This window comes from Microtus oregoni, unplaced genomic scaffold (assembly GCF_018167655.1).
Source record: "Microtus oregoni isolate MIOR12 unplaced genomic scaffold, Mior012 000098F_ref0000018, whole genome shotgun sequence".
NCBI lineage: Eukaryota > Metazoa > Chordata > Mammalia > Rodentia > Cricetidae > Microtus > Microtus oregoni.
Window position 1 is genome coordinate 3,062,734 of NW_024544711.1, and position 15,546 is coordinate 3,078,279.

Below are 15,546 nucleotides of genomic sequence, written 5' to 3' on the forward strand. Positions count from 1 at the left end.
TGCTACAAAGCCAGGGGAGCTGAATAGGTATTGGGTGCTTAGCAGAGACTGGTACAAGGGGACAGGATTAGTGATGATGGTGATTATCTGTAATGAGGGCCATCTTGATGGCTATGCCCCACCTTCCTCTCCCTTCTGGGGCCCTCATAAATGAGGACAAAGGGAGGCCGCCCCATAGTGTTCCTGATCAGGCTCCTCTCCATACAGGACTCCAGCACAACCGGCCCTGGCTGCACTCTGCTCAAGCTGCTGGTTCCTTGCCTGGAGTTCCTGGGTCTTCAAGGCCAGGTCAATGTTGTCTTGGAGGACTCCAGCCAGCAGGCTGCGGTGACGGTGTTCTGTGGCCATGGCCTTCTCTTCCCACAGCCCCTGCCAGGCTCGAAATACCTGTGTTCAGAGTCAGAGATGCCTGTTGGTCCATCAGCCTTTCCACCAACTTAAGGCCTGCACCCCGTCTCCACTGACCTGCAGCAAGTGGCATGTCCGAGCTCGGGTGGCCTGCACATACAAATCATAGAGGGCCACCAGATCCTGCTCCGCCACGTCCCGCTCTGCCTGCAGGGCTTCCACCTGAAGTTTCAGCCCTGCCTGCTCCTTCCACTGCCTCTCTCTCGTGTCACAAGCCTGCGGAGAAAGTTGTACCTTTTGGCAAGCGCAACCTGTGTCAGGCTTTATCCAAAAAAGTTCAGGTACATGATCTCATTTTGTCCCGGTCAGTCTTATAAGGAAGTTCCCCTTTTACAGCTTTGCAAATAGTGCACCAGGGAAGGGATCGGATTGGCCGAATGCCCATGGCTAATGAGGGGCATCCCCGAAACGGCACATGCTTCAACAGTCCCCATCCTCACCAGGTGATCCAAACCCAGAGATGGGACACGCTGTGTCTATAACCTTGCCTCCGACTACACACTTGCTAGATTCTAGCCAGACAGAACAGATCTGTGGACCCAGAGCCAATTTGGCTGCTCTTTCCCTCCGCTTCACTTAGACTTTTGCCTTATCTGAGAATATGTCTCCACCCACTACATACACAGTTTTTTAAATTTATTTTATTTATTTTTTTATAGGGGGAGGATGGAAATGAGGCAGGGTCTTTTTTTATAGTCCAGGCTGACCTTGAACTCACAATCCTCCTGCCTGTGCCTGCTGAATACTGAGAGGCCTGTATCACTGTACTTGGCTACATTTTTTAAAGCAATTTTAAAATTTTATTTATTTTACATCCCAACCACAGTTTCCCCTTCCTCCCCTCTTCTACCTCTCCTCTGCCCCTCTCCCCTCAATCCACTCCTCTGTTTCTATTCAGAAAGGAGCAGGCCTCTCATGGGTATCAACAAAACATGGCATATCCATTTCAGTAAGACTCCCCCTGTATTCAGGCTGGGCAAGGCAATCAGTATGAGCAATAGGTTACCAAGAGCCAGCCAAAGCATTAGGAACAGTTCCTGCTCCCACTGCTGGAGTCTTTAAGTCGACCAAGCTATACAGCTCTCACATATGTGTAGACAGCCTAGGTTGGTCCCATGCAGTCTCCCTGGTTGTTAATTCAGACTGTGAGTTCCTGTGAGCCAAGTTAGCTGTTTCCATGGGTACATATTTTATTTCTTTTTTGTTTGTTCCTTTGTTTGTTTTTTGAGACAGTGTTTCTCTTATAACACACTGTCCTGGAACTCACTCTGTAGACCAGGCTGGCCTCACACTCACAGAGATCCACCCGCCTCTGTTCCCGAGTGCTGGGATTAAAGACATACACCATCGCTACCCAGCCATGTTTTATTTCTTAAACAGTTGCTTACTGAGCACGTTCGTGATGAGCATGAACTGTCCTCAAGGAGCTGAACACAGTGAATTCCTGCACTGACTCTAGTTCTCCTGAGTTCTACTTAGGCCCAGTCTCTTCTGTTCCTCTCCAGCCTGGGTAAAGTGAACCTCATTGTGCCCATCAAAGCAAACAGCTCTGAATGTGGCTTCTCCTATGTCCCATAAGGCATATGGACCAGTCTGTTACGGTTTAGTCTAGATCCTTGCTACTGTGCCTAGCCTAGGTACAAGAGCCACATGCCCCATAGCCCTCCCCTCCCTCCTCACCTCTTCTGCTACTATGCCTTTGATCTGTTTACAGGCTACTTCCTCCTGATGTTCCAGATGTTTCAGCTCTTCCTGTATCCAAATCTGATGTTCCTCTCGAAGTCTCTGTCTCCGAGCCTGGGCCAGAAAGAACTGTAGGGGCACATCTGGGGCCTGATGGGCCTAAATGGCATCGTTTGAGGCTTAGTCAGAAAGCAAGATATGCATACATTTGGAACACAGACCCCAACCTTTCCAACAGAACTCCATTGCCAGGGCTGTCCCTTGGATCTAACTGGTCTGGGAGAGTCCATAGACTAGGCAGAGACTCAGCAGGCTGTGGGTAGAGGGAGAGACCTTCCCCTGCGGCTGGTGCTGTCCTCATAGAAGGGTCCCAGCACTATGGTCCATCCCAGAACAGTAGCTCCTCCCATGATCCCCCCCAAGAGATCCAGGAAGCCTTTAAGCCCTTGTCAAGCTCCGTATTCCTTCCCAGTATCAGCTCACAGTTCATCTCCCTTTATTCCCCCAGGTTCCCCGTAGTTTTGGGGTACATGAAGTGCTATTATTACCTGTTCCTCAGAGTGCTTGAGAGGATGTTTTTGGTGGAAACCAGACCCTAGAAATTCTCTTCTTGCCTCTGGAGGAAAATGTCATTAGTCACATCAAAGTGTGTGTGTGTGTGTGTGTGTGTGTGTGTGTGTGTGCGTGCGCGCGCGCAAACACACAAACACAAATTATAGAGGGGATGAATAATATCATGTAACCAAAGCTCAGGGCAGTAACACACTTGCGGGGCGGGGGAGGGATGGGAGAGGAAGGAAGGAAAAAACTGGTTTCAACCATTCTACAGCAAATTCTGGAAAACAGTGCCCCCTTTTGAACAAGAACAGCTTTGTCTAAAGCAGTGGTTCTCAACTTGTGGGTCTCCACCCTTTAGAGAGTCAAACGACCCCTGTGAAAGGGGTCTAAGACATCGGGAAACACAGATGTTTACATTACAATCCATAACAGTAGCAAAATTACAGTTACAAAAGAGCAATGGAAATAATTTTATGATCGGAAGATATGAGGAGGTTGAGAACCGCTAGACCCTACAGGGCTTCCAGCATCCCATCCCAGGGCCTAGAGTGAGACTGTCTGCAACACTGGGCTACTCACATTTCTTCTCTGAGCCTCAGTTTGCTCACCTGAGAAAGGAACGAAATGTCTTCCCTGCTCACTGTAGCTCAGTGGCTCGCCTTTAACCTTCAAGAGACAATCCAAATATCTCAGTAGATGTCCCAAGCCTGTGCGGCCCAGCCTCTGCCTCCATTCCCAATACATTCCTGACTCTCTCTCTCTCTCTGTCTCCAATCTCCAGCAAATTAAATTGCTTGCAGTTTCCCAAAGATCTGCTGGATTCTGTTTCTGCATGGTTCTCTCTGTCTGGAATGTTCTTGGCTATCTTTATAAACCTCCATCGGGAGTCACTTCCTATGAAATCTTGCTTTCCTCTCTTTGCAAGGCTCTATTGATGCCTCATAGAGTCAGGTGTGGCCAAGCCTTTCAGAGCATTGGGCACAGCAGTGTAATCATTTCTCCTAAGACTAAACTCTACCAGGGCAGGGAAATCCAAGGGCTAACATGGCTCTGTACCCAACATATGATGCACAGTCAATAAATATATGGGAATCAATAACTAAGTAGAATATTCTGTAACAAAAAAGAGGAAGGCAGACATATATGGAGCCCTCAAGAGTTTGGATGAGAAAATGTACCTGTGGCTCTAGGAGCCCCGCAGCCTCAGCTCCAGCCCCTTTGGGTGCATGCTTTCTTGGGTCCCAGGCTTTTACCACCTAGGAGACAAGCACTCAAGTGGGGACTGGCCACTTCTGACCTAGGTGCCCAGGTCTCATCTTGCTTACCTGTAGCTCCCAGAGTGTCCGTGCTACTTGGTTCAACCCAGCATCTGTCAAGGTGTCTCCGAGAAGCCCTAAACGCAGAGTCTTCAGGGTGGCCCTACGGGCCCTCATCTCCTCTACTGGATTCCACAGGGTGGGTCTCACCTCTTTTGCCTGTACCCTCTTTCCTGAGGCCCCCAACAGAGCAGCCTGGAGCAAACTCAGGGAGCTATCTAGGAAGAGACAACACAGTAAACTACTCTCTTCCTGTGCCACAGAACACACGGCCTGCAACGCTCTAAATTTCTATCAAGGGCAGTTTATCAAAATGCCCAACCCTTGCCATGTCTGGTGGTGTAGTACTGTCACCTTAGCTACTACAATTGGCTGAGGCAGGATAGCAAGTTCAAGGCTTGGTTTCACAACTTAGTGAGCCCATCTCAAAATAAAAAACACAAGAGACTAGGGACGTAGCTCAAGTGGTAGACTTGCCTGGCATGTGTTAGGGTTCTAGGTTCAATCTCAAGTCCAAAATCATCATTATCATCTTCATAGTCATCATCATTGCCACCACCATCATTTTCATCTTCAGCAGTAGCAGCAGCATCACCACCACCATCATCACCACCATTATCATCATCACCATCACCACCATCATCATCACCACCACCATCATCACCACCATCACCACCATCATCATCACCACCATCACCACCACCATCATCACCACCATCATCATCACCACCATCACCACCACCATCACCACCACCATCACCACCACCATCATCACCACCATTATCATCATCACCATCACCACCATCATCATCATCACCATCACCACCATCATCATCACCACCATCATCATCACCACCATTACCACCACCATCACCACCACCATCATCACCACCATTATCATCATCACCATCATCATCACCACCATCATCATCACCACCACCATCACCACCATCACCACCACCATCACCACCACCATCATCACCACCATTATCATCATCACCATCACCACCATCACCCCACCATCATCATCACCACCATCATCATCACCACCACCATCACCACCACCATCATCACCACCATCATCATCACCATCACCACCATCATCATCACCACCATCACCACCACCATCACCACCACCACCATTATCATCACTACCACCACTATTGTCACCATCATCACCACCATTATCATCATCACCATCACCACCATCATCATCACCACCACCACCACCACCATCACCACCATCACCACCACCATCATCACCACCATCACCACCATCATCATCACCACCATCACCACCACCATCACCACCACCATCATCACCACCATTATCATCATCACCATCACCACCACCATCATCATCACCATCACCACCACCATCATCATCACCATCACCACCACCACCATCATCATCTAGTAACTCCTGTTTAACTTTTACTCTGTTTGATGGCCCTGTACTCAGGCTGCTCTTGGATTTATCTTTGTATCCATGGCAACTCTAATCCATCTACTACGTAAAGCCCGTGTTGTTCACCAGAAAATAAAACCAACCTGCAGATAAACACACACCAGCCCCTCCTTGTATGTCTGCCCTCCCTGCAGACAGGTGTTTATCTACAGGTTAGTTGTATATTCTGATTGATATCTCAAGAGTGTGAAATGCTCCAACTTATCTTCTTCCGTCCATCTTGGGACAAGAGGAGGTCTGGGAACTTCAGGCCAAAGGAATGTTTGTTGGTTGTGAGAAGAGGGTTGTACATTTTTTACTCTTTGTTTTTCCTCAGAGGCTGGGAGTCAGCTCCAGGCCGTAAGCACGCTAGGTGAGTGTTTTCCACTAAGCTGTTCCCCAACCATCCCATGGTGGTGGTGTTTCCCAGCCTTTTGTGTGAGAACATCTGCTTGTGGAACTCACTCTAGCCTTGAATTTGCAGCGCTCCGACCCAGTCCTCTGAGTGTTAGGATCGCAGGTATCTGCCACCATACTCAGCTTCCTTCCCATTGCTGTCTGCTCTGTGCCCCCCACTGTAACCTCCTGCAAATCTCTAGTATTACAGCTTCAAGGGCCTCATTCTTCAACCTTCGGGGTCTGTTACAGTAGGAAAGTGTTTTCTCCTCAGGGGTCCTTTCCTAATATAATGTAATTAGGCCACGAGTTCAAGGCCAGCTTGGCCTACAGTGAAACCCTGTCAAGAGAAAAAGTGTTAAAATGCTTGATAAAGATCCTCAATCTGGGGGTTGGAGAGATGGCTCAGAGGTTAAGAGCACTGACTGTTCTTCCAGAGGTCCTGAGTTCAATTCCCAACAACCACTTGGTGGCTCACAGCCATCTTTAATGAGATCTGGTGCCCTCTACTGGCCTATAGGGATATATATAGGGAAAATATTGTATATATGTAAATAAATCTTTTTTTAATATTTATTTATTTATTATGTGTACAATATTCTGCCTGTGTATATGTCTGTAGGCCAGAAGAGGGCACCAGACCTCATTACAGATGGTTGTGAGCCACCATGTGGTTGCTGGGAGTTGAACTCAGGACCTTTGGAAGAGCAGGCAATGCTCTTAACTACTGAGCCATTTCTCCAGCCCAAGTAAATAAATCTTTAAAAAAAAGAAAAGTTCCTCAATATGGTGTGGAGCAGGCCTTTAATCCAAGCACTGGGGAGACAGAGACGAATGTGGATCTCTGTGAGTTCGAGGCCAGCCTGGTCTACAGAGCGAGTTCCAGGACACCCAGAGCTACACAGAGAAATCCTGTCTTGAAAAACAAAAAAGATCCTGATATGGTGTCAAACAGCTATAACCCTGTACTCAGGAAGTTAAGACTGAAAAATGGTGAGTTTTAGCTAGCCTGGGCTACATATACACATCAAGAGCAGCCGGGTCTTTCTGAATGCTAGCCCTCCCAGAGAATCCAGCACTCTCTCTGGGCTACAATAGGGCTGTGGCTGGTTGAGCAATAACATGAAGCAAGCCCACCAAATCCCAGAGCTTTCCAAAGAAGCCCACCCCACCCTCACCACCTTGCGGTTCCAGACGAAGAAGGAGGCTACTGTAGCTGTTTCCCTCCAGGAGCCAGGACACAATCCAGGGCAGAGAGCCCTCCTCCTCCCCAGCAGCCTCACCAGCCAGCACGCGCAGCAGGGGGCAGTCTCTGCCAGAGGGAGGGAAGAAAGGCGATGCCCTGTGGTGGATGAGGAGAACCAACACTGGCCAGAGTCACTTAACTAAGTCGATTCTCTCTTTTTAGTAGCATCAGACAGGGATTAAGAGGACTTGCTCTTGCAGAGGACATGGGTTCAACTCCCAGTATCCACATCAAGTGGTTCAAGCTGCCTATAACTGCAGTTCTAGGGGCTCCATAGGCACTGGGCATATGCGCTGCACATATAGGCAACACACACAGACACATGAATAAAAATAAATGAATTTTTTAGAAAAAAATCTTACACAATACAAGAAAGAGGAAATCTTAGAATACTCTGAAGTTTAGGTTATCCCCCCTTTTTATTTCTAGTTTGTTTTCAGACACTTAGGAGTTTTGAAATATTCCTACACAGTTTGCAAATTGGCCTGAAATGATTATTTGCTGTGATAACCTGAGGTTTTCATTATTTTTACTTATTTTACGTGTGTGCAGGCACGCCTTTATGCCAGAAGAGGGCATCAGATCCCACTAGAGATGGTTATGAGCCACCATGTGGGAGTTGAACTCAGGACCTCTGGAAGAGCAGCCAGTTCTCTTCACCACTGAGCCATCTCTCCAGCCCCCAGTTTTCATTATTTTTGAACATTGAGGGGAAGGGTGTGCATGGGGCCTGACGGTGTGCTGGCTACTTGGGAATTTTCCAATCTTGGTTTTGAACATTTCGATTCACATCCCTATTTAGGCCTTCATCTCATCTCCCAACGCAAGCACAAGAGCTCCTCAGACTTACGGATCTCCCGGAAGCTGCATGATCCTCAAAGTACCTCGACACACTTGCTGGGTCTCAGGTCCCGGGCAGGACATGGTAAGAATGAGTAGAGAGCAGGCCCTGCAGAGCACATGGCCAGCTTGGGAATGAGACCTAGGGCTGTATAGGGATGGGGTGTGGTGGGGTGACGGGGGAGGGGTCTTATCCTCACCTGCCTTCACTCCTAGCAGCCTTCAGGTACAGTTCAGAGGCAGCTCGGGCATCAGACACCTCCACCTCTCTGGCATCTTTCACCACCCTGAAGGAAGGGGAAGTTGACCACAGCCCATTAGTCCCTATACTATGCAAAACCACATGGTGGTTCACAGCCGTCTGTGGTGAGGTCTGGTGCCCTCTCCTGGCCTGCAGGCATACACACAGACAGAACATTGTATACATAATAAATAAATAAATATTTAAAAAAAAAAAAAAAAAAAAAAAAAACCTCTAGCATCTCTCTATCAAAGCCCATGACAGTGTCTAAAGGACTCAAGAATCATCCCAGAGGCTCGGAACTCATTATACTTTCCAAAGTGTCTCTCGTCTTCCTAACCTTGGTTTTTAGGTTTTTGTTTGGTTGGTTGTTTTTGTTTTGTTTTGTTTTGTTTTTTTTAAGACAGTGTTTCTCTGTAGCTTTGGAACCTGTCCTGGAACTAGCTCTTGTAGACCAGGCTGGCCTCGAACTCACAGAGATCCACCTGCCTCTGCCTCCCAAGTGCTGGGATAAAGGCGTGCGCCACCACTGCTCGACCTTGGTTGGTTTTTATTTGTTTGTTTGGTTGGTTGGTTTTTTGTGACAGGGTTTCTCTGTGTAACAACAATCATGGATTTCCTGGAACTTGCTCTGTAGATCAGGCTGGTCTTGAACTCACGGAGATCTGCCTGCTTCTGTTTCTCAAGTGCTGGGATTAAAGATGTGCACCACCACCGCCTGGCCCTAACCTTGTTTTTTTCTCCTATTGTCTTCTCAGGAAGGGAAACAAGTTAGTTGGGACCATTTCAAAGATGGGAAATCTGCTCTGTGAGGTGTTTGGAACCACTCGGTGTGATACTGGGCTGACTCAGGCCATGAGGGTGGGCACGAGAGTTGGAAGCTATTTGATATGAAGGGAATAAGATGTCTAGATGTGAGAAAGGAAAGAGGGTGGGGAAGAGATCCCGAGAGTCCATCTAGGCCCAATATGCATGACTCCAAGCTGAGGGCTTCATTCTCCTGGGATGGCAGAGTAGAAACCTCCCTATCTCTGAGCTTATCTTGAGCAAAAGTTTATCTGGAAGGTTTCACTGTGGCTTTAAGGGAAGCACCCCTGTCACATAGGGCCTGAACACTTACAAGCCCAGAGGAGCCACATTCAGTACTGGCAGGTCCTCCATACATGGGGAGAGCAGGTCCCGAGTCTGCCCGCTGAGGCTAATCTGGGATCACACAAAGACAATTGTCACAAGCCTTTTCTCTCCTGTAGGTCCTGAGGGCTAAGTGAGGATAAAAATTAGCCAGGCAATGGTGGCACACACTTTAATCCCAGCACTTGGGAGGCAGATGCAGGTGGATCTCTGTGAGTTTGAGGCCAGCCTGATCTACAGAGTAAGTTCCAGGACAGCCAGAGCTGCTACACAGACAAACGCTGTCTTGAAAAACAAACAAAAAATTCATCCACTGACAGTTGGCATATAAAGATGACTCCAGAGGGGCTGGAAAGATGGCTCAGAAGTTAAGAGCACTTGCTGCTCTTACAGAGGACCTAAGTTCAATTCCCAGCAACCATCCGTAATGAGATTTGGTGCCCTCTTCTGGCCTGCAAGGATACATGCAGGGAGAACACTATACATAAGAAGAAAAGAAAGAAAGAGAGACAGAGGGAAAGAGAGAAAGAAAAAAGGAGACCCCAGCTGGAGCAGCAAGGTAGGGCTGGACCCATCTCCCTCCCCATTTCCCCATTCTCCACTCCTCAGGGAGTTTCTGTGGTGTCACTCAGCTCCGCCCTCCCAGTGACCTCACCTGCACCAGGCTGAGAGCACAAAGCACAGGACCAGAGCTGCAGAGAGGCAGAGCCTCCTCAAAGAGCATCTGCAGCACCTAAAGTAGAGAGAGGAGCTCAGTAGAACAAGTCAGCATCAGTGATGACGCATGCCTTTAATCCCAGCACTGGGGAGGCAGAGGCAGGCGGATCTCTGTGAGTTCAAGGCCAGCCTGGTCTACAAGAGCTAGTTCCAGGCCAGGCTCCAAAGCTACAGAGAAACCCTGCCTCAAAAAACAAGCAAACAAACAAAAAAACCAAAAAACAAAAAGAGGGCATCTTTCTGTCCTTCAGCACTTCCGGAAACTGAAGTCTGCCACAGGCCCTGGTCCTGGATACTTGATGGACAGAACAGAACAGCCCCCTCCTTCCCTGAAGGCCGACAGACCGAAGAAGCAGGCTTCTTCAGCAGGCCTTCCTGGTGCTGGGTAGGGTTGTGGTGTTCTGAGGCAGCTGTTTTGATGTGAAGGTCTTCTGATGAAACCTTCAGAGTAAAGATTTTAAAGTCATATTGGCGATATTACCAATAAGCGGGGAAGTTAGATGTCCTGGTATTTGATCTGTGTGTCACTTCTCCCCGATTCTCTCATTCGTGTGAGCCACAGCTTTCCATCTTTCTTGACTTCTCATCTGCATAAAGTGGCCTTGGTAAAACGTGCATAGGGTGCACAGGCGACCTGAGCTGTCCCTAGTCCGGCTGGAGTGAGCAGGCAGATTTCCCAAGTCATATTTGAACATCAGGATACCTGTGTTAGGGTGGCTCCTCACCTGAGGCACAAACCGGGGTGCCTCTGTTTCCCGGCCCCGGAGCAGCAGGGCTGTATCGTATCCTTGTCCCACAGAGGACAGCATAGGCTGAATTTGTGTCAACAGCTCCTGCTCTGCTTCCTGTAGGAACACACAGGCACGCCCCTCTGTGTCAGGGGACCCCTTACAGCCTGCTCTGAGCAAAAGGACTGGACCAGTCAGAATCCCAGGATGCAGGGGCCTGCGAGCTTTCCTTCTCCTCCTGCCCCTTTCTCAGAACCCTGTACCTGAGCAGCACCAGGACCCAGAACTCTGTCAAAGACGAAGCGGTGTTCCTACGGACACAAGCGGGGTCAGTAGCGGCATTTTCAGCTTCCTCTGCTCCCCTCATTCCACACCGTCTACCTGAGGCTCCAGAGTGCCTGGCTGGAGAAGGCGAAGGTTCTTGGATCCCTCCAATACAAGTGTAGGGCCTTGGTTCTCCTTGAGGCCTGGGAGGGGTAGGCTTCATGTAGGTTTTCTTGAGAGAAGATGAGCTCTGGGGCTCCCTAGTCTTGCCCTTGCCCCCAACCTCCAGCCTGAGCTGGCTTAGCCCTGACTCTCGCCCTGCCCTCCGTCAGGCCTTCTTTTTTTCTTTTCAATATAGTTTAGGGAATCAAACTTGGGACCTCTCATACTAGGCAAGTATTCTACCACTGAACTCTGTTCCCAGTGCTTTCTTCTTCTTTTTTTACACAGGTTTTCCTGACGTAGTTCAGGCTGGCCTGGAACTGTTATTTAGCCAAGGATGACCTTGAACTTCTGACCCTCCTGCCTCATCTTCCCAGTAATGAGATTACAGGGAAGAGCCACAGCGCTTAGTTTACGCTGTAAATCCAACCCAGATTCACACACGCAGGTACACTAAGCAAGCACCAACTGAGCTACACCTTCAAACCCCCAAAGCTTCTTACCTGATCCTTGACCCGGCTCCACTTCTACCACCACAATCAGTGTGGCGGGTGGGATGAGAGAGACAGTGTGAGCCCCTCGAGGGCACAGAGCTGCCTGGCCCGTAGCAGCCCCTGTGCTCACCACCTTTCCAGACTCCATGGCTATGGAGCCTCTCAAATTCCCCTTAATAATTCATGCCCCTCATCTGTGGGTGGGGTGGCCAGTGGCTCTGGACAGGTTACCTCTCGGAGGAAGTGACACTCGCTTCTCTTCGGTGGTTATCCCTCCCCCTTTCTGAAAACGTTAGGACATAGCATAGTGGTGGGAAAAAAAGTATAATGAACCCTCAAGTGGCCAGCTTCGTCATTTACCAACTTTTGGCCATTCTTTTTTTTTTTAAATATTTATTTATTTATTTATTATGTATACAATATTCTGTCTGTGTGCATGCCTGCAGGCCAGCAGAGGGCACCAGACCCCATTATAGATGGTTGTGAGCCACCATGTGGTTGCTGGGAATTGAACTCAGGACCTTTGGAAGAGCAGGCAATGCTCTTAACCTCTGAGCCATCTCTCCAGCCCCTTTTGGCCATTCTTATTCCTTTGGTTCCTCTCCCCACTTTTAAAAAAAGATTCTTTAATGCCCTGATTCATAACTATTTCACTATATATTTTTCATTTTTTTCTTTTTTGGGGACGGTGTTTTATGTAGCCCAGGTTGGCCTCACTATATAGCTGAGGCTGGCCCTGAACTCCTGATTGTTGTGTTGGGTGTTCGTTTTACGCGGGTCCATGGAAGAACAGGCGTTACCCTAGGATAATTTTTAGGCTTTGCGGATGCAGGGGATTGCACCGACTGTAGTACTAAGTGTACTACAGTACTGCGCCTGCAGTGCGGCGGAGCCTGCACTACAGGACCATTCCAGGCAAGGGCCTGGAGATTTAAACACACAAAGACACACAGACAGAGACGCGGGTCATCCTTGAAACAAGAATGCCCCCTTTATTGTGTACCAGAGACGCTTCCTTAACTGATAGCCACACCCCAGCCAAACCCACAAGAAACCACTCCGCCAGCCATCAGGAACTCCTGGGGTTCTCATGCTCAGAGCAGCTACAAACACAGGAAAGACAAGTTGTTCAGAGCAGCTGCAAGCCTAACAAACTGTTTTGTTTACAGGAAATTCGGGGTCTGGGTTCACAGCCCCCCAACAGGGGATTCAGTTTCTGGTGAACTGAGTGACTGTAGCTTCGCAAAGGGCTTCTTTATGGTTATACGGTTTACACCTTCGCAAGTCAGTTTCTGCACACCAAAACCTCTTCTCGGAAGCTCCCCAAAGAGACAAATGCCTACGGATCCCCCAACCACAGTACATCTCTGTTTTCTGAGTCCTCCCACTACCACGGTTTGCGCACGCTTTGAACCTTCAGGAAACTCTCAGATAAGATGTGCATACTGGAAACCGAAGGTAGCAGTCAGGAGAGGCGGATGCTGCTGAGCCCTCCAGGAACGCCTGCTACACCTGATCCTACGGCTGCCGCCACTCCCAAGCGCTCGCTCGGGTTACAGGCCCGGCTACGGTGCCAGGTTACTGTGCGTATATCTGAGAGATAGTCATTATCTATGTTAATATCAGCCTTTTGAGACGATAAAATTATTATGACATATAACTTATCCTCCTCTGTGTATGTGTATGGGGTAGTGTGTGGAGGCCAGAAGCTGGTGGCAGGTGTCTTCCTTGATTGCTTCTTCATTTTTTTATTTATTTATTTGACAGTCAAATCTTCTTTACTGAGGGAATGGGTCTTGGGGCGGGGGTGGGCCTGGGGCCCTCGCTGCACAGCCTCGCTGCACAGCTTGTTCATCGGCACTGCCTCCAGAGTCCTGCGGCTTCATCACATCTGGACGCCCTGGAGAGCTGGAGAACGGCTCCATGCGCAGTGCTTCAAAGGCAGCATCCTCTCGAAAGCCAGGCCCACTGTGGGGGCCTGTGGCCCTGCTGTCTGGCTAGTGAAGCCACACTCGCCCAGAGTTGTTCCTTCGTCAAGGAGCTGGTCATCCCTGTACAGCCGCTGCTCATCCGGCGGCCGCTTGAGGATACCCTCAACGATGCGCTTCAGCTTGGACACGGTACTCGACTCCTTGGCGTCCGTGAAGATGGTGGTCTTGTGGCGCTGGATCATGAGAAAAGCGTCCCAAGGATGGCGGGCCCGCATCAATGCCAGCCTGCGGCCCCCAGCCTGGCCCAGGCACACCCCCTTTTTATTTATTTTTGTATTAGTTACTGTATTAGCTTTTCTCTTCTCTCTTACTGTAATAAAACACCATGACCAGAAACAATTGAAAGAAGATATTTGGCTTATGATTGCAGAGGGCTAGGGTCCATAATGTTGGGGGTGGGGCGGGGGCGGGGGGGGGGGGGGACGGGTGAGGATGGGATGGCTACAAGAGTGGGAAGGCCCCGCAGTGGTGGCATACACCTTTAATCCAGACAGATCTCTGCAAGTTCGAGGCCAGCCTGCTCTACAAAGCGAGCTCTAGGACAGCCAGGGCTACACAGAGAAACCCTGTCCCGGAAAAAAAAAATGAGTGGGAAGCCGGCTGATCACATTTCTTCCGTATACAGGAAACAAAAATAGAGAACTGGAAGTGGCGCAAGGCTTTAATCCTTCAGATCTTACCCCCAGCAGCATCCTTCCTCAAGCAAGGCTCTGCTTCCTAAAGATTTCATAACCTCCCTAAACAACATCACTGGTCAGGGAGCAAGTGCTTCAAATGTATGAGCCTAGCCATGTGGTGGTGGCGCACACCTTTAATCCCAACACTTGGGAGGCAGAGGCAGGTGGACCTCTGTGAGTTCGAGGCCAGCCTGGTCTACAAGAGCTAGTTCCAGGACAGGCTCCAAAGCTACAGAGAAACCCTGCTTTGAAAAACTATATATATAGTGCATTCTTTTAAGCTGCCCCAGAGAGAGTTATTTAAATGTTTGTTTGTCTGTTTGTTTAGAGACAGCATTGAATTGAGCCTTGACTGGCCCAGAACTCACTATGTAGATCAGGTTGGCCTTAAATTTACAAAGATCTGCCTGACTCTACCTTCTGAGGACTGGGATTAAAGACATAAACCACCATGCCTGGCTCATCTATTTATTTATTTATTTCATTTATTTTGAGATAGGATCTCTTAGTGTTCTACAGCTGTGAAGAGATACCACCGTGGCAACTCATAAAACAAAACAAAACATGGTTTCTGAGGGTTAGTCCATTATCATGGTGAGAGCAGGCAAGGTGCCTCCTCCCAGTGGCACACCTCCTTCAACAAGGCCACACTTCCAAGTCCACCAACTGGGAAACCAGCATTCAAATATATGAGCCTTTGGGGGGGTCAATCACATTCAAACTACCACAGTCTCTCTGTATAGCCCAGAACTGGCTAGCTCAGAACTCACTACATAGACCAGGCTGGCCTCAGATTCACTGATCAGTCTGCCTATGTCCTCTGAGTACTGAGATTAAAGGCATGTGACACCACACCTGGCTTTATTTACTTTTGAACCGGTCTCTTACTGAACCTCGAGCTCATGAATTTAACGAGTTCAGCAAGCCCCAGAGACTGTCGTGTCTCTGACTCCCTAGCTTTGGTTTTTAAAGGCATATGCTGTTGTGGTCAGCTGTTTATGTGGGTACGAGGGCTCCAAACTCATGCCTGCATAGCAAGTCACTGAAGCCATTCCTCTTCATATCCTTCGTAAATAGAGTCTCAGAATGTAGCCCAGGCTGGCCTTGAATTTGCAATATTCCACCCTAACACTGAGATTGAGTTTAAGCATGCACTACTATGCCTAGCTTACAATTTATCATATCAAGTTTAGTTCACTGGCTATCAGTATATTCTCAGATATGTTAACTATCTCACCACAGTTAAC

The 15,546-nt window shown here is 48.8% G+C and overlaps 1 protein-coding gene and 1 pseudogene across 1 annotated transcript; both read right to left on the reverse strand.

Annotated features, from left to right (window-relative positions):
• Positions 1-10,792, reverse strand: LOC121443046. The gene is made up of 12 exons (XM_041644734.1): positions 10,709-10,792; positions 9,922-9,999; positions 9,256-9,338; positions 8,095-8,181; positions 6,990-7,120; positions 3,975-4,183; positions 3,828-3,905; positions 3,258-3,315; positions 2,640-2,707; positions 2,089-2,250; positions 466-624; positions 1-387 (listed from the first exon to the last, which is right to left on the reverse strand). The coding sequence occupies exons 1-12, from the start codon at positions 10,790-10,792 to the stop codon at positions 145-147; spliced, it is 1,440 nt and encodes a 479-aa protein (XP_041500668.1). The 3' UTR covers positions 1-144.
• A 79-nt stretch (positions 10,793-10,871) lies between these two features.
• Positions 10,872-13,837, reverse strand: LOC121442956 (annotated as a pseudogene).
• Positions 13,838-15,546: the final 1,709 nt, after the last annotated feature.

Bases quoted from the DNA above. Each gene is read 5' to 3' on its own strand.
- LOC121443046 (XM_041644734.1), bottom strand. From the start codon at position 10,792: ATGCTGTCCTCTGTGGGACAAGGATACGATACAGCCCTGCTGCTCCGG. The intron at 8,182-9,255 runs GTAAGTGTTCAG...CCCTTCCTTCAG, and splicing joins AATGTGGCTCCTCTGGGCTT to GGTGGTGAAAGATGCCAGAG. The intron at 3,906-3,974 runs GTAAGCAAGATG...CTTGTCTCCTAG, and splicing joins GGACACTCTGGGAGCTACAG to GTGGTAAAAGCCTGGGACCC.